The 19,211-nt window shown below is 41.6% G+C and overlaps 1 protein-coding gene across 1 annotated transcript in view; it reads right to left on the bottom strand.

Moving 5' to 3' along the window:
• abcd3a (ATP-binding cassette, sub-family D (ALD), member 3a) overlaps window positions 1–19,211 on the bottom strand; it is a 48,336-nt gene that overhangs the window by 9,840 nt on the left and 19,285 nt on the right. The window contains exons 9-18 of the mRNA XM_072378128.1: window positions 14,686–14,828; window positions 14,247–14,316; window positions 13,785–13,854; window positions 13,464–13,561; window positions 13,102–13,193; window positions 7,224–7,315; window positions 7,031–7,097; window positions 6,862–6,925; window positions 4,939–5,016; window positions 2,103–2,168 (exon numbers count right to left, since the gene is read on the bottom strand). Of these exons, the coding sequence (XP_072234229.1) occupies window positions 2,103–2,168; window positions 4,939–5,016; window positions 6,862–6,925; window positions 7,031–7,097; window positions 7,224–7,315; window positions 13,102–13,193; window positions 13,464–13,561; window positions 13,785–13,854; window positions 14,247–14,316; window positions 14,686–14,828 (840 nt within the window). The remainder of the gene's footprint in view (window positions 1–2,102; window positions 2,169–4,938; window positions 5,017–6,861; window positions 6,926–7,030; window positions 7,098–7,223; window positions 7,316–13,101; window positions 13,194–13,463; window positions 13,562–13,784; window positions 13,855–14,246; window positions 14,317–14,685; window positions 14,829–19,211) is intronic.

Below are 19,211 nucleotides of genomic sequence, written 5' to 3'. Positions count from 1 at the left end.
CAAGCTCCAACTGTTGAGAACCACTGTTTAGTACCTAGGCTACAATCTCTCAAAGGTAGGCAGATACTTAGATGAAGACAGAAAGATGTCAATCTTTCAAGCACCAAAACCAAGAAGCAACAGATGATGTATTTTCTGGGAATGATCAACTTTTGCAGGAGTTGGATATCTAACTATGCCCTCCTTACAGCCCCCTTGTCTGCATTGATCTATGACAACCCTTTGTCATAGATCAATGCATTTCTTGGCATGCCCATAACTAGAAAATTTCTGGAAATTTTTATATGGGCATGCCCTACTGCCCATTTCTGACCCCTTGCTGCTTTGCTTATGAGGTTACAATATGGTGTGGTCCAAATCGTCCGGAGTCTTTAAATGTTTGTACGATGTGTATATGATATACTATGGCCGAGCAAAAGGCTTCCGAATTCAGCATGTGTGTTCATTAGCATTCAAATTACGATAGAATTAACGTTGAAAATTCTCAAAAATTGTAAATGCCACCCTGACGAGACTTAAGTATGTTGTAGTTCAAACTGTCCCGAGTCTTTAAATGTTTGAACGATGTCTGTACGATAAAGTTTGGCCAAGCAAAACCTCTCCAAAATCAGCATGTCAATCATTAGGCTCCCCCTTAGGAATGCATAGGATTTGTGTTGCCACGGTAACAAGCCTCATGTTAACGGTTGGGCAAATTTTAACGTTAAATTTCTCAAAAACCGTAATAGCCAGCATAATGAGACTGAAATATGTTGTAGTACAACGCGTCCCGGGTTAAATTTCGCCATTTCTTGGCATGCCCATAATAATAGGAAAAGCTACTATCACAATGGGTCAAATTTCTCACCTTGCCCTAAGCAGATTTGTGAGTATCACTTTTATCCAGTTATCCAAAGTCCATTATGATTTCTCTTTAGCCCCTGTTTAGGTGCTAAGCGATGGTTCCCTTTTTCTCTACGCAAATCTCATTTACTTCAGCTGTTTTTTAACAGTTCACTCAAACACAGACTCCTGTTTCTGTCCTTAGCTTTTTTTAAATTTTCTGTTATCTCCTCTTATGAAATTTCTCTTTTCTGCTATTTTCTGCTTTCTATTGCTTTGACGTCTTCATATGTTGACTTGTGCGTTTCCCTTTTACAGCCTTCTCATTTGGTTAGTACTTCCTGTGAACAAATATCTTATTCCACAATTAGTGTTGAATTACTTTCTTCTCTGAGTTTTATAATTTTTTCCACTGTTTCAACTGACAGCCATGTTGGGCCATGTTTTCTGCCAATAAACCAAGTGCAAATCCTCACTAATTTACATATTTAGAATTATGACGTATTTGTCGTAGAAATGCAAATTACAAGCAATTTCATATTCTTTCCTTTACTCGATCCGTAGACAAAAAAGAAGAAGAAGAAAAGAAAAATAAACAAAAATAAATTTCAATCTTCCTGTGGGAGTCCTTTTATATACCTGTATAAAGCTTATGCAGCAACATAATCTTGGAATTGCTCAAACCTTTGCATCTGGTAAAGCTTGCAGATGTATTCTAATGTAAATCTAACAGTGGGCTCAAGTGTAGCAAGGTACTACTACCTCCAGTAGGGGTCCTTAGGCAAGGCCCCCTTACCCTATTTGCCTACCTGTAAGTCGCTTTGGATAAAAGCGTCTGCTAAATACATAAACATGACATAGTATAAAATGGTGATTATGTCAATGTATGAATTAACTTACAAATGAAGGATGATGGAATGGGTAAATAAAATTACAAATTCGAAAATCATTTATATGTGTAAAAAATTTAAATCAGAGGGTACTTGCTAGAAAATCTTAACACATCTTGACGTTACAGGAGTTTTGCATTGAAGAATGGTAGGAAAAGTATAACAAACTAACATACAATAGTGAAAAATGGTAATGAGAAGTTAATTCTGCAAGAGGGATAGTACAAACTCTTGAGGCCAAGAGAGGTCATTTTCCTTGTGGTCTTCCTCAAAAATATTATAATTAATATTTTTGCAAGGCTTGGACTCACATCTACAGTGCAACTGTGAATAAATTAACCTAAATCTTGCGATTAAAACTGTTTCAGGCAGCTTGATGAGGATTTTTACCTGTGGAACATAGAAGAGCTTTCCTCTCTCAGGTTTTGTCAGGCATCCACCAAAAAGAGGCCACAGCTATTATAAAGAAAAAATATATAAAAAAAATGTACATATTAGAATGGGGGCACGGGGTGTGGGTAATAAACATAAATAATAATCAATTGGGGATCAATATGCAATTACAAGGGATAGCCCTCAACCAAGCATGAACACAAGATCTCAGCCTTCATGTTTACAGGTATAATAATTCAAGCGATTTAGACACTTTTGCTACTTTCAGGCACTCTAACTAATCCTGATAGCTACGGTCCACTCAACTATAATAAGGCAATTGCTGAACCAACTACGACCGCTGTAATTTAAACAATTTCACTACTGTACATTCCCATTTACAAAGCATGAGAGCACTTACATGTATCTTACGATTCTTTTATCAGTTTTGTCATTTGACTAAACTCATAAAAACTAACAGAATAGTTTGAATTTCTATAAAATTGTGAAACTTTATGACAGATGTAAATTGGAGATTAAACTGATAAACAAGCTTTGAATGCTTAAAAGAGAAGGCAACTGGACTTCTTTTTGGTTCTTAATGACATTTCACCTCTCGTTCAACATGTTTCATTAGTTATAATTAATATATGGGAAGTTCCAGTTAATTTGGAGCTTTGTTGTTTACCCACTCTGCCATCATGGAAGATGAAGGTGAAATGGTGGTGAAACCGTCTGGAGAGGGATGTCAAGTCTATGTTTTATGTGGTTAAAAGGTGATGCCAGAAAGACTACCTCTGTTAAAATTAGTTTTTTCCCCTATGTAACTTACATAACTTCTTTGACACTATGTATATTCTGTCCAGAAGAATATATAATATATATTTCTACATTGACAAGATTCACAGTACTACTGACAGCCGGAAACTTTTTTCCCACCTTCAAAACTCTACTTAATCCTCCGCCTCCGCCATCTGCTACCAATCTTGTACCTTGTACCACAAAATCGGCATGCAGAAGTCCTACTGCATCATTTTCTTCATTCACCCCTCTCACTGAGAGCTGTGTATCTAAACTTCTCACATGTAGCCGTACTACTAGTTGCCCACTGGTCCCTGTTCCCACTAATGTATTCCAATCCATTGCTCCTACTGTAACTGCAGTAGTCACACATGTGATTAATGCTTCAATGATATCGACCACATCCTACCACATTCAAGCAAGCTCAGGTTACACCGCTGCTCAAGAAACCTTCCCTCCCTCCAACTGTAGAAAACTATCGGCCTCTCTCATCCCGTTTCTGGGTGGTCTTTAAGCAAACCAATCTGGGTTTAAAAGTGGACACTCCACTGAAACAGCTGTGTTGGCTGTGACAGAAGTCTTAAAAGAAGCCAGAGCGATAGCTCAGTCCTTATCCTGCTCGAGTTATCAGCTGCATTTGACACTGTCAACTATTGTATCCTTTTGTCCATACTAGCATGGGTATCACAGGGAGAGCACACTCTTGGTTTGAATCATACCTCACTGGTCGGTATTCAAAGTATCCTGGCTTGGTCACACTTCTGCAACGCACCACCTCGCGACAGGGGTCCCCTTAAGGTTCAGTACTGGGACCTCTTCTCTTTGCAATGTACACCACGTCACTGGGCCAGATCATCTGATCACATGGCTTCTCATACCAATGCTATGCTGACAATACCCAACTCTATTTGTCATTCCCACCTGACGACCACACGGTCTCAGCACGAATCTCAGACTGTCTCTCTGACATATCGAAATGGATGAAAGCCCATCACCTCCAACTAAACCTCTCTAAAACTGAACTGCTTGTCTTCCCAGTCAAACAAACCATACACAACAGCATCTGTATCCAAACTGAATCCCTATTACTTGCTCCATCAAAGGTAACTAGAAACTTGGGTGTCATTATTGATGACCAACTAACCTTTAAAGATCATGTTACCTCCGTTGCTTGATCATGCCGCTTCACATTGCTAAACATAAGAAAGATCAGGCCATACCTAACCCAACACACCACCCAACTCCTGGTGTAGACTATGGCCATCTCCCGCCTTGACTACTGCAATGCTCTCCTAACTGGTCTCCCAGCCTGTGCTGTGAAACCACTACAGATGGTCCAAACACGGCGGCGAGTTTGGTCTTCGATCAGCCGAAAAGAGCATACGTCACCCCTCTGTTCCCATCTACTTGAATGCTCTTGCAAAAGCTCATGTCACAACTCGGTCACTCCGGTCGTCACAGAATTGTCATCTAGCAGTGCCTACACCACGCTTAAGACAATCTAGACTCTTTTCATGTGTCGTTCCACAAAGGTGGAATGACCTACCAAGCGCTACTAAAACAGGAGCGTCCCTGTCCATCTTCAAGAAACTTTTGAAGACCCAGCTCTTCAGAGAGCAACTCCTATCCTAACACTTACCCTGTACTTCCCTACCCTCTCTACTGCACTTTATCTTTCTGTACTTCCCTCTATCTCTACACTGTCACCCCTGTCACCTCTGACAGAGTGTGACTAGTGGTTAACTTCTATGTAGGTTATTGTTAGCTTTGATGCTAGCTGTAATGTTATATCCTTATTTGGAAGTTGCTTTGGATAAAAGTGTCTGCTAAATACATAAACATAATATGCACACTTTCTAAAATAACGGTCTGTAAAATCCTCACTTCAATGAATTTCATATAAAACATTACTTAGAATGCATTTGTGGACTGTATTGATATATTGTATTGAAACATCTTCAAAAAACAAACAAAAGTTCAGTTGCCATTTATTTTTGCCATAAATTGAATGCTCGAGTATCCAGAAATATATAATTATTAAGTCAACTCTTACCTCTCCAAGCACTCTAAACAAAGAGCTCTTTCCACAGCCGTTTGGTCCACACACAAGAACATTTGTGCCAGACCTCACCTTCGGGATACAGAGAATCGATTACTTATAAAAGCACTCATAAGCACTAATTGAACAAACACGTCAGTGAGTTTACCTTATACAACGTCACCTGGATTCAACCATGCAATGATCTGGGGTTGTTTCAGTTTATGACGTTTTGGTTCACACAAACCCCATTATACTGTATCATGTCAACTGACTATCTCGATATATTGAATGAATGAACACAGTTTTCCTGTAATAGACTTAAACTGTGACCGAGCCATTCTGAAGTTATATGGCAACTTGATGGCATGTTCCAGTATAACAGTGAGGAACCTTGGAGTTCTTTTTGGCCAGGACCTGCCCTTTGACTCACATAAAACAAATTTCTATCACTACTTTCTTTCACCTTTGTAATATTGCCAAAATTAAAAACATGTCTCAGAGTGATAGAATTTATTTTTTCTTTTTTAAAAACTGTCCATACATTGACAGTAGTAATGAAGTACTAAAATTACAGTAGTAATGAAGTACTACTGTCATTTTAATGATTGAGCTGTCCCAAAAAATTTCTGAAAAGCCACAGTTCTGATGAGAACTAGCAGGGAAAACATATTTCTCCAGTTTTAGCCTCTTTATACTGGGTCCCTGTTCAATTCCCTAGCATATAAATCTCTTAATGAGCATAGTTCATCATATCTTAAAAGATCTCATAGTGCAATGTTTTCCCAACACAGCCCTTCCCTGCCAGAAGGCAAGTTTACTTGTGGTTCCTACAGTTTCTAAAAGCAGAATGGGAGACAGAACCTTCAGTTATCAGGCCCTTCTCTCGTGGAGGGGTTTTGGTTTGGGAAGCTGACATTCTCTCTACTGTTAAGATTAGGTTTAAAACTTTCCTTTTTGATAAAGCTTATAGTTATGGATGGCTCAGGTGACTGAAACATCCCTTAGTTATGCTGCTGTGGGCCTTGACTGCTGGGGGACCTCCCATGATGCCCCTTTCCACTCTGCTCTCTTTACTCTCCATGTACATATGACATTATTGCTGTAAACAACTAGTGTATCCATTTCTCGGCAGGCATCCTTGGCCTAGTGTTGTCATGCTTATTGAAAACCTCTATCCTCTCAATCCCCAACCCATCAACTCAGATTACAACCCTTCCTGAATCTTGTTCAGCTGAAGGTTTCTTCCTTTTAAAAGGAAGTTTTTCTTTTTATTCTTTCCACCATCACCTAGTGCATATTCAGGACAAGAGACTGAATCAAAGAGATGTTTCAATGTAATTGGCTGGTTTCCTTGTCAAGACAACTTTATTTATTTATTCATTTATTTTAACAGCTCTGTATGATTTGGGCAAATTTTGATTTGATCGGATTATGGTTATATTACAATGAATTGGATTGTAAGTGGCTTGAAGCGGGGTGTATCTTTGAAATGCTTTGAAGTGACATTTGTTGTGATTTGGCACTACATAAATAAAACTAAATTGAAATGGACTAAACAACAATTCCATCAATCAACTATAGGTTTCTGCAGCAATACCCTTACTTGTGCAATACAGTGAAACTGACAAACTTATATAGCCTGTCTTACACAACAAAACAATTGCAAACTTTTACAATGCCAAGTATAAACATACATTATAGATTCCTTTAAAGCAGTCTCTCATATTTCATTAAACCGTCTAGACCTGAGGCAACTGTTGGAAGTGCAACACATATATGATGCATCGTGTCTTAATGAATTACGTTAAGGCATCAGTGAGAGACAAGTCTTTGCTACCAATATCTGCTTTCCCTATGTGGCTCTTAAATCCGTTTGCAAAGAAATTCGTTGATTTCTTTTGTTGATTTCATGGCAATGAAAGATTAACAATTTACCTCGAATGAGAGGTCTCTGATCAGGACGTCTCCATTGGGTGTTGCTAATGGAGTATGGTCAAATCTGTAAAATGAAGAACTTTTTTGACAAAAGTTTATGACACAAAAAAAAGACAAAAAAAACAAAAATAATGTTAATATATATTGCAATGCAGAATATGAGGCTCACTTGATGACATTATCTTTGTTGATAATTTGACCACTTCCAGGTACCAGTATGTTTTTCTCTACAGTACCTGCATGTAAGATGAATGGGATAAAAAAAATGATAAAAATAAAACTAAAATAAGCTTTTTGGCAGCACAGCTTCAGCTGCCTGATAAGAGAAATATTTGGTCATTGTGATCAGAAGTAAAGTGTACCCCTCTCTTGTTGGGAAACCATTGTGCGTTCATATTTGCCGGCATTGAGCTCCTTGAGAACTGTCATGAGTTCAGTGATTCGAGCAGTAAATCTGTAATGGAACACAAGCACATACATAAACACAGTCAAATTCAAACAAATAACTGAATTCATGCAATACCACTTCAAGCTCTGTCTTGTGCACCTCAGCTCCATTAAGCTGCCAGAGAAAATAGATCAGAGTAAAAAATTGTGGGCATCGCGGTGAATGAAAACATAGTCGGCTAATTGAAGCCCAGGAGGGACGTGGGACTGGGGAAAACCGTGATGGGAAGTGGGGACTGGTGTGATAAGCCGTGTATTGTCCAGCAGTGTGGACCCCTGAAGAGACGCAAACCAAGGAACAGTGGTACCCCGGAAAAATCCCCCGGAACCCGCAGTGGTTGGCCATAAACCAGTTCTGCAGATGAAGACTGTAGGTCTTCTTTTGGTGTGGTTCTGATGCCAAGCATAACCCAAGGTAATCTGTTGATCCAATTCCCGTCTTTGAGGCCATTCTTGTCAAAAACCACATCCTCTAGCCGCAGCCCTGTAATAGAGGACTTGAGGAGTTGCACATCAGGGGCTGTGGCTTGGTCCGCTGCCATACGGGCATAGTCCAATTCCAAATGGACAGCACCTACAACAGCCCAGGAGAGGCAGTAGGCCACATGGTTGTTTTTTTCCGGCAACATGTCTGTTGTCACAAGCCCGTTGTGAACTCAGAAATGTAGGACAGGTGCCGTTGTTGGCATGCAGACTGCGGTTTGGTCACCTTGGCCATAGCAAAGGTTAACGGCTTGTGGTCCACAAAAGCAGTAAAATGATGGCCTTCTAACAGGGAACGATAATGTCTGTTTGACAGATAAAGACCAAGCAGTTCCCGGTCGAGGGTGCTGTACTTCTGAACACTGGGACGCAACTGAAAGCGAGCGGCCGCCAAGCCCCACTCACCCACTGCTCATACACGGCACCAAGGGCGTAGTTGGAATCCGTGGTGATTGTGATAGAGGCTGTGGGTGAGGGGAGTGCCAACATAGTAGCATTTGTCAGGGCTGTTTTAGTACCAGCAAAAGCCTGAACCCTATCTGGAGTCCAATCGACAGCATTTTTTGGCTTCCTACCTTTCAAGGCCCCATACAAAGGCTGCATCAGCTGAGCAGCTCGGGGAATGAAACAATGGTGAAAATTCACCATGCCCAGGAACTCCTGCAGAGATTTGACTGTGAGTGGGTGTGGGAACTGTGCACCTGCTGCCACCTTTGATGCTAGGGGAACTGCACCGGCCTTAGTAACTCTGTGCGCCAAAAGAAAATAAGAAAGATAAGAATAAAAAAATCAATGGTGGAAAGGCCAAACTGGTTGATAATTAGCCCATGTCGGCTGAGCCGTTCAAAAAGCAGGCGGAGGTGTGTCAGATGCTCGGATCTCAAAGTGCTCACCACCAGGATATCGTCAAAAGGAAACAGCAGGTCACACAACACAGAATCTATAAGCTTTTGGAACATTTGTGTTCTTAAGACCAAATGGCATGCGCAGGAACTCAAACAAACCGAATGGTGCGATCTAGGGCTGTAAAGTCCTAGTCGACTGGACTGAATAAAAAGAAAGTCTGGGTTGTGGTCACCAAGGAGATCCAGCATTCTGTCCATAAGTTCAGAGGGCTTGCCGTCGCCCAACCCTTGGAGGGAGAAAAGTCTCGCTGCTCTCTCAGTGACGGAAAGTTCAAAAGTCTTTAACAAGTGAGTTTTGAGGGCGGTATACTTCTCCGTAGCTGGAGGATCCTTCAAGAGGCTCACCACTCTGGATGCCGTTAAGCTACCCAGGGCCAACACAACATAATAATATTTTGTGGTTTCAGCGGTGATGTCTCTCAGGGCAAACTGTGTTTCGGTCTGGGCAAACCATGCTGCCGGTCATTGTTGTGTTACTGAATACGTCCAGCAGACTAACGTTGGAGTCACCAGTGTCGGAAATTGAAAAGGAAGGAAGGTACGATTTTCCATAGAACGCACATGCTTGACTGTGCTGTTTATTCAAGCCCCAGAACAGGTAAAAACTAATTCAAAATGGTTGACGAAACTAAACACAAAACGTCATCAAACATTGCGGACACTTAAAGGCCAAGACCACTAAACCGTTACATTTATAATTACTAAGTATTGAATGTGAAATATGCTGCTTTTGAAGATGAAGAATGATAGATGATATCATCTATCATAAAGGCTCTGGACATGGTGAGGGATTCTATGGGGGGGCCTTTTAGAAGCTACCTGGTCCCTGTATAACCAAAGCAAGAGCTGTGTCTGCATTCCTGGCACTAAGCTGAACTTGTTTACAGAGTAAATGGTAAATGGACTTGTACTTGTATAGTGCTTTTCTAGTCTAACTGACCACTCAAAGCGCTTCACTACATGCCGCATTCACCCCACTCACACACACTCATACAGCACATCTTAAGATACACATAACTACGTGCTTTCTAATCATTCACACACATTCATACCCCCAATGATACACTGGGGGGGCAACGTGGGGTTCAGTGTCTTGCCCAAGGACGCTTCGACATGTAGCCCGGGGAAGCCAGAGTCGAACCACCGACCTTCCGATTGGTGGGCGACTGCCCTCCTGAGCTACAGCCGCCCCACTGTTGGACTGTGTTGGACTGCACCAGGACTGCCCGTTGTCACGAATCCTGTTTGTGATTTTCATGGACAAGATATCAAGGCCTAGTCATGAAGAGGAGGGCGTCTGGTTTGGGCATCTCAGGGTCGCATCTCTGCTTTTTGCAGATGATGTAGTTCTGTTTTTGTCTTCAAGTCAAGACCTTCTGCATGGACTGAAGCGGAGTGTGAAGCGGCCGAGATGAAAGTCAACTCTTCCAAATCTGAGGCCATGTTTCCAACTCTCACCTGTGGTCATGAGATCTGGGTAATGACCGAAAGAACGATATCGCGGATATAAGCTGATGAAATGAGTTTCCTTCGAAGGGTGGCTGGGCTCAGCCTTAGAGTTAGAGTGAGGAGCTCTGCAATCTGGAGGGGACTCTAAGCATAGCCGCTGCTCCTCCGCATCCAAAGGAGTGGTGGTTTGGGCATCTGGTTAGGAAGCCTCCTAACGCATTGATTCACATTCATTCACCGATGGACGCATTGGTAGGCAACGTGGGGTTCAGTGTCTTGCCCAAGATCGCTTCGATATGCAGACCATGGACAATAGATGGATGGAAAATGATAATAGTTTGAAACTAGCAAAACTAATGACAGCTATTTAAGAGGCTCCCATTTAATAGTAATTTATCATCTTTATTGTAGCTTGTATGTATTCAGTGAGGAGAAATTATACTTAATAATTTATATAAATTTATATAAATTAAACAATTAATTTCTTGAGATTGGTGTTTGTATGATACTTTTTAAATACAGGTAAGATTCCTGATAAACAAATACTTTGTCATACTTAGTTCTGTCTCAAAGTCTTCATATCACACTTAGAGCACATCTAGAACCAGTGCTATACACGTTGACTGTTACTGGTTTTGAAAGCAGAATTAAATAAGTTGTAACATTCCATAACTTTTATCAGTAAAACAATCTGTTGGGCAGGGAACCAAAGTTTCATTGTTACTATGGCTTTAATGAAACAGAGTTAACACTCCCCCTTGTGTTACAGATGCCGTTAGGTGCTACAATACGGACAACTACCAAACAACTGGAGTTCTAAATATCACAGCTCAGTATAGTTGATCAGCAAATGCAATGTTTACTGTTTGTATAATTTGTTTGAAAATAAACGTCAGACGATAACAGTGTTAACTGACGTTACTATCACAACTAACTAGATTACAGGTTTTATGCAATAAATTAATAAATTAAATCTCTTTGACCACATAACTAACATTGATGAAGGTGTTGAAAGGCAGCTTCTGCATATCTCACCGCCTGCATGTTGGTGTCAACCTAAAGTTTGTTTCATATCTCAAAATGAATTTGATACTATAGTCTTTTTGTCGACTGCGTGGGATGACCAACTTAAGCGGCATCCCTACAGTAAGTGGAGCTTCTCACATCAGATCTTTCTGCCATTGGAATGTGCTCAGCACAGCTGCAAGACCTCAGATTTCAAGACTTCCCATACCGCTTTCTTCACAAGCAGAGGGTTCCGAGGTGTTCCAGCAGCTTCCCTGGCACTACCAGCAGGTACGGACCAGGAAGAGAGGCACCGAGTATCAGTCCAAGAACATCAAACGCAAAAGAACCCACGGCTGGATCAAGAGGCTCAGCTCACAAGGTGGCATTGAGGTGATTCTACGGCGTATTTTGAAGGGACGCAAATCACTCTCACATTGAAGGCTTCTGGTGGATAACCTGCAAGACTTTTTAGAAACAACCAAATGCTCTTAAATATGGAAAGAATACCACAAAGAACTTGTGTGTTGGGTTGACTGGCAATGCTGGGTGTGTTTTGGGTTTTGCATGAGAGGAGAATGAGAGGTAATCTGAGTTAGCCTTTTGAGAAGAGTAAGAATTGGTTAAGAAGAGAGCCTGACAGTTCCACCCACCCACCACTGAATTTTGGTCATAATCAGTAAATGTTGTTTTTTTCTGTGATATTTTTTGGTTCAAATGCAAAATGTTGAATAAAATGAATCTTGCAAAAAAAAAAAAATTGCTAAAATCAGGAACATCCTGTCTCAGGGTGATGCAGAGAAACTAGTTCATGCATTTGTTACTTCAAGATTGGACTACTGTAATTCCTTATTATTGGGCTGTCCCACATATTCTCTGAAAAGCCTCCAGCTGATTCAAAATGCTGCAGCCAGAGTTCTGATGAGAACTAACAGGGGAGATCATGTTTCTCCAGTTTTAGCTTCTCTTCATTGGCTCCCTGTTAAATTCAGAATAGAATTTAAGATTCTTCTTCTCACATATAAAGCTCTTAATGACCGAGCTCCATCATATCTTAAAGATTTAATTGTAAGGTATTTTCCTAACAGAGCACTTCGCTCCCAAACTGCAGGTTTACTTGTTGTTCCCAGAGTTTCTAAAAGCAGAATGGGAGGTAGAGCCTTCAGTTATCAGGCCCCTCTCTTGTGGAATAAGCTGCCAGTAAATGTCCGGGAAGCAGACACCCTTTCCACTTTTAAGATTAGGCTTAAAACTTTCCTTTTCGATAAAGCTTATAGTTAGGGATGGCTCAGGTAATCCTGAAACATCCCATAGTTAAGCTGCTATAGGCTTAGACTGCTGGGGGACCTCATCTGTCACACCTTTCCTCACTTTGCTCTCTTTTTCCCCCTGTTTAATTTCACAATTGATTTTATGTACATGTGACATTATTGTGGTTATTAACGTATGTTTCCCTGTTCCAACAGATATCCTTTGAATGGCGTTATGGTGTTTTTCCCCCCTCTTTTCCCTCTTTTCCGTCTTCTCAAACCCCAGCTGGTCGAGGCGGATGGCCACCCTTCCTGAGTCTGGTTCTGCCAGAGGTTTCTTCCTGTTAAAAGGGAGTCGTTCCTTTCCACAGTCGCCACAGGCACGCTCAGAACGGGAGATTGGACTGAAGACAAGTTTCGGTGCAATCTGTTGGTTTCCTTAGCTAGGATATTAATTTTTTGAATTTGCTCTATATGAATTAATTGGATTATGATTACAATGAATTGAATTCCAATTGGCTTGAATTGGACTATATTACTTAAGTGCCTTGAGATGACAATTGTTGTAATCTGGCGCTATATAAATAAATTGAATTGAAAATTGAATTGTAGTTTTAGGGCTGTTGCATAAGGGGGCAAAACCAGTTTTGTGGCTGTGCAAAAAAATATTGTCAGTATTTGTATTATTCCGGTATACTCACCCAGACAGGCGGGTCATCTCTCTGCCAGCCAGTACAATCCTGCCAAGTGCCTGGGACAATCTCAGGAGCATCCTCCCACTCTGGTAGTAGTCCTACAGTACCAATAACATAAGTTAAATCGCAGAACCTAATTGGAAAGCCTTTCCTCAATGTCAAAACTACCTTTAGGATGTGTGTAAATGCAGTATTGACTGATCTGACTGCTGTGCTGCATTAATATAGAAGGCCAAATTCCATGTTTTTGTTAGTTTCAATGTAGTATGTGCGAATCAAAATCCACTCAAATGTCAAACTATGATTAGATTGTTGAAAACGCTGTGTATCTCCAAGCTTTCTTTATGTGTGTGTATAATTTCTTTCACCTCAAGCAGCTCAGAATGTGTGCTGTGCAGGTGTCTGGGGTGAGACAAGTTCAGAAATGGCCGGCTAACCACCAGGTAGCCCACAACTGTGGCCACGTCTGCAAAGAAATGACAAAAGAATGACTTAACATATATTTCAATTAAAACTTCTCTGTAACTAAAAAGGCAAAACAAGGTCAATTTTACAAATATAGCATATTATCTTGCTCATCTTTTCAGAAACATTAAATAATTTCCTTTTCTTAATGTCTAAAGAAATTATGTTGCCTTCCATATAATATACCTATCAGCCTAAAATTAAACACATTTACATATACTTACACTTTGCAATCATGCTGTCTACAAATCCCATGGAAAAGCGAAAGAAAATGAAGTTATGCAGGTGGTCAACCTGAAAGTGGAAACAAATATTTACCATATCATAGATCCAAACTATTCTAACGCTGGGAAAGCATATAGTGTTAATAACTTGCACCAGGCTTTGTTTCCCCTGTAATATTTTATAGCTTTCTTATATCTTTTAACATCAGCTCCTTACAAAAAAACAAAAGGTCAAATGTCCTTGTATTTGTTCAATATACTGCGATCTCTGTGTTCTTGTAACCATTGACAATTGTACATTTTTATCTCAACAAAGTGACAAAATGTTATGTAGCTTAACTTGACCCCATTGAACTACGCCAATCGAAGTTAGTAGCTTTGGTCAGACATGACACTTAATAAAGTGCAGTCAATTTACACAAATCCTCAGCAAGCAGAAAACATTGGTAAATTGTTACCCACCAGTTTCTTGAATGTGGCATGAATGGTCTGTTTTTCCCTTGTGTTTCCATTGTAAAAGGCAATCTCCTCACTAAAGAGTGAGAGAGAGAGAGTAAAAAAGAAGAAATGTGGCATTGGTATAAACAGTTGCGCACTAAAGCCCTTTTCTTTGCTGGAAATGTCTTCCAACTGCCAATACAATTGAGGTTCATCTGGCTAAGGATGCAAGAGTGATGCAAGAAGTACACTTAAAATTTCTGTATTGTATTTAGAGCATGCCAACAATGGTGGATGAGATTTACTCCAGTAGTTGCTATTGTATTCATACCTGGATAAACATATAGCTGAATTGTGAATCTGTGAAAGAAGTTAGGACCTTGTATCTCTGGCATATTTCAGGGCTACAATGCATTTGGTGAAAATGGCAAATAAAAGTTGGAACAGCTGTTGCTGGGTTTACCTGTTGGTGATGAGGCGAGAGTTGACATAGCGGTACTCTCCCTCATAGCGCTGCTCAGTGACTGTCATCTTGCCTATGGGCCTCCTCAGTCTTGTCAAGAACAGACCTGAGATCAGCAAGTAGGTCATCATGATAGCTGGGCCCTAATTAGGAGGTAAAACACAAAATAGTAATTTTTTAGTTTAACGCTTGACAGAAACTTGAATGTGTAAAAATGATGAGAAAACATTTCTTATTCTATGTTTTTTTTTTCTTTAATGGACCAACATGGATCTTCAAAAAAAGTTCAATGAAAAAAAATGAAGAAAAAATATGAAGACAAAAAGGAGAGATTTACACAAGATTTAATGTTGAGATTGTTGTATCACCGAACACCAGAATAATTACCATTGTTTTCACCTATGTTGCTGTAAAAAAAGCCCCAAAGTCACGAGTTATCTGTTGTTTAAATGCCTTTAATTGAGAATTAGTGTCCATTTAGTAAGTCTTGCAGGGGCTTGGATGCAATGTACTGCAGAAAGGGACAACGAACCTTTGAAGGAAATAACTGCTCATCCACGGTAACATGTTGCCCTGGAATGTAGGACAACACACAATTCTGAACAAACCGTTGCCAGATGTCTGAAATTGCTACAAATTTATCCGTTTGTATGCGCTCCTTGCGGGTGTCCTTGTTGTCGAAGCAAAGGTACCGCTTTATTTCAAAAAAGCTGTTATGGGGCATTATGGCTTTGATATCTGGGTTGCCGAATCTATTGGCCCACATGATTCGAATGGCGCCGATGTAGCCCTTGGCAGCCCTTCGAAAAAGGATTGCGAGGAACGCCATCAGCTCGAAGACACTCATCTGCCAGCTGGGATTTGTTCTACGGCCCTCCTGGACTGTGCAGTCTCTGATGGTCAACAACATGCTGATATCCAACAAACACTGGAAGCTTTGAAGGCTACTCATGATTTTGCATGTTGCGAACTCTGTTGGCCCTCCAGATCCATTGAATGCTGTCTGTGGAGTTTCATGAGCAGAAAAGTCTCTAACTTTGTGGTGGAACCACACAGTGCCATCTTTCGCCTTCTCTGTGGATCCAGGTGCCCACATCTGCAACTTTTTGTTTTTTATTACAATGGGGGTTGACATGCGATGTGTCTTCCTCCTCATCTGACATGGCCTCTGTGTCTGAACTGTCCTGCTCAATCACATACTTGACCACCCGTCTCCTGGTGCATCTTTGGAGGAGAGGATTTACTAGTGTAAGAACAGTTACATCCTCATCACTTGTCGAATCAGTGACGTTTTCATTCTGAAATGCGAGGTCCACATCTCCACCATCAGATTCAGTTCGACATACTCTGTAGAATTGCTAAAGCCTTCTGAACACAGATCTTTCTTGGTTGCCTTGGTTGTGAAATGTGAAGTCTGGGTCTGCGTGCCAGGCATTCCTTATTTGTGGCTGTTTTTTGCCCACAACATTCAAATCTTTTACGACACTCCTTTCCCCTCCCTTCCTTCATTGAAACTAAATTGTATGATGTCCATTGAATCTTACAAAAGGGCATATCAGGTATAATCAAACCCACGTAGTCTATGTGAAAGAGGCTATTTCTCAAGTAACACAATTTGTCTTATGCCCTTGTCAAATGCCAGCACAGTTTTTGTAACAAATGTTATAGTGGAAAAATAGCAAATATTTTGGTTATGTGCCTTTGGTATGTGGCTTTTATGGCCAGTGATTCTTACATAAGGGCACATCAGAGTTGCTGGCCTGCAGAATGTCCAGTGTGTGGGGGTGGGGTGCTGGTGGGGACACAGCTCAATAATTAGGCTTCTTTACACAACAAAGAGAGGCAGTTAGTGGTATGTTAGACTTATTCACACTTCACACATGTGGGGGGACCTTTGGGTCTTCTAGTGTAACGTGTGTGTGAATGACAAGTGAGTACAACTACTGTATGACCTGTTATATTTTTGGGTTGACATGGCTATCCTTTGTTAGTCGCTGCAGACGAGAGTTCGGAACTTAATTACTTTAATTATCAGCCGTGTCGGCTCTGTACCTGTGCCTGCTAGTTAACAACCTCACTCACCTGTACCTGCATGCAGGGACTTTCACAATAAGAGCGCCATGCCAGTTCCACCACAGGAAGTGTTGTGTCAATACTAATGGTGACTTGACAAGTTTGAGAGATCTGTCTGCATATTAATTATGGGTGCCAATGCCAAAGGCAGGGCACACATATTACTATTGTGCATAGTTATTATTCTCCCGCTTCCGTCACGTTTTTCGGCGCGCTACTCCTCCCGCAGCGAAGGTCCGACTAAAATAAAAAACACATCGCTGCGTGCGCGCCGATGGGCAGAAATATGCTTGTATTTATCTCTCTCATTACTCGAAAGGAATAGCAGATAAATGGGAAAAAGCGGGCAAATTGTCAATGGGGAAATGAATGGAGAAGGCCTAAAAGAGGCAGTTTGGAGGCCTCTGAACTCACCCATACAAGGTCAAACACACATCATTCAAAGTTTGTGTGTGACAGGAAAGACTCAGCTTTAACTGTGGTAAAGGGCTTGTTAATAGCTTATACAGCTTTGACACAACGGCAGTTTACGTTTTAGGTGTCCAGAGGAGGTCGTCTCATGTCGGTTACACTGTAACTGTCACTCTAAAAATCTCTCTCACGTCCAAAATATCTGCCTGATCTGGATAGATTATATATCAAAACGTAGCTATTTTAGTTCTCTTTCACCCAATGTGACTGTCATTGAGCTGGGCCTCACAGATTTCTCACAAATCACCTCTGAGCGCAGAGAGGGAACATTCCATCCCATTATAAAACGGCAGAGCCCTGAAATCAGTCGGAAAACTAATTTTAAAACTGCCATAATAAAGGAGCCACGGGGGGTAGAAGAATAAAAATGACACCGCTGGCTTCCCCCGTCCCTTCTGGCGCTCACGGTGAAAGAATTATTCGGATACGACTTCTACTTTTCGAACAGCAAGCGTTTGTTCCAGACTTGTGCCTCAAAATGAAAACCCCATGATTTTAAGGGGACAAAGTGAGGTGCAGATTTGACAGTTGACAGTCACAGCTGTTGCCCATAGCAACTAATGCTGACCACACCCAAGATGGCTGCCCTGTTCTATCACAGCTGATGAAGCCAGAGCCAAGATGGCGGATGAGGGCAGAGCCAAGATGGCTGGTGATGGCAGAGTAAACATAGCAGCAGAAGGGCAGCAGCAGGGCAGCAGAAGGGCAGGAACAGGGCAGCAGCAGGGCAGGAGCAGGGCAGGGCAGCAGAAGGGCAGCAGCAGGGCAGGAGCAGGGCAGCAGAAGGGCAGCAGCAGGGCAGCAGAAGGGCAGCAGCAGGAGGGCAGCAGGAGGGCAGCAGCAGGAGGGCAGCAGGAGGGCAGCAGAAGGGCAGCAGAAGGGCAGGAGCAGGGCAGCAGAAGGGCAGCAGAAGGGCAGCAGCAGGGAAGCCGAAGGGCAGGAGCAGGCCAGAAGAAGGGCAGCAGCAGGGTAGGAGCAGGGCAGCAGAAGGGCAGCAGCAGAAGGGCAGCAGCAGGAGGGCAGCAGCAGAAGGGCAGCAGGAGGGCAGCAGCAGAAGGGCAGAAGAAGGGCAGGAGCAGGGCAGCAGCAGGGCAGCCAACATGGTTAAACAGCTTCATGCCAGCTGATCATGAGACAAATGCGCACGATAGCGCGCACTCACTCATAAATTTCCATTAATCTGAACAGATTAACAGGTTCATGCCAGCTGCTGACGACACAAATGCGCACGATAGCGCACACTAACTCATATGTTTTCCATTAATCTGAACAGATTAACAGGTTCATGCCAGCTGCTGACGAGACAAATGCGCGCGATAGCGCGCACTAACTCATATGTTTCCATTACTCTCAACACATCAGTTATGATAACAGCTTCATGGCAGCCCCTGACGACACAAATGCGCGCGATAGCGCGCATTCACTCATATGTTTTCCATTATTCTGAACAGATCAACTGGGCCTTATGTGTCTAAAGCGGGCAGATTTCACCAGAACAAGCCAGAACCTCATATTTTAGACTGGATTATGATCATATAATGGTTGACCTTCAACTTGACCTTCAACTCTCAGCACATTAACTCATATGTCTTTGTGTGGATGAGCAGCAGCTTGGCACCCATCAAAATTTCTTCAGAAATTTTCTAGTTAGTCTTATGCTTACTGGTGTAATGAGAAAGATGGAAGATTGTAATCTTTAAGTACAACCTTATTTGATTTCTGCTTTTTATACCAGACTGGTGACAGCAACAGGTTAAGTTAATTTATGGGTATGTTTATTCATCCTAATCTAGGTTGTGTTTGTTATTATTTCCTATAGGAGACCGCACACACATATACACACCCATACCCACACCCCCCATATGTACACACAATAAAGAGAAGAGGAAATATTGCATCAGCTTTCAGTCCCTTCTTGATCCATACTCCATGTTGGTTTTAAGCAGTGCTCTGGCCGGAAACCCCTGTGTGAACTTGGTGAT

This window comes from Leuresthes tenuis, unplaced genomic scaffold, assembly GCF_036924035.1.
Source record: "Leuresthes tenuis unplaced genomic scaffold, fLeuTen1.0.hap1 SCAF_24, whole genome shotgun sequence".
Taxonomy (NCBI): domain Eukaryota; kingdom Metazoa; phylum Chordata; class Actinopteri; order Atheriniformes; family Atherinopsidae; genus Leuresthes; species Leuresthes tenuis.
The sequence above is the reverse complement of the archived record's forward strand: the minus strand, read 5'-3'. Positions and strand labels throughout refer to the sequence as shown.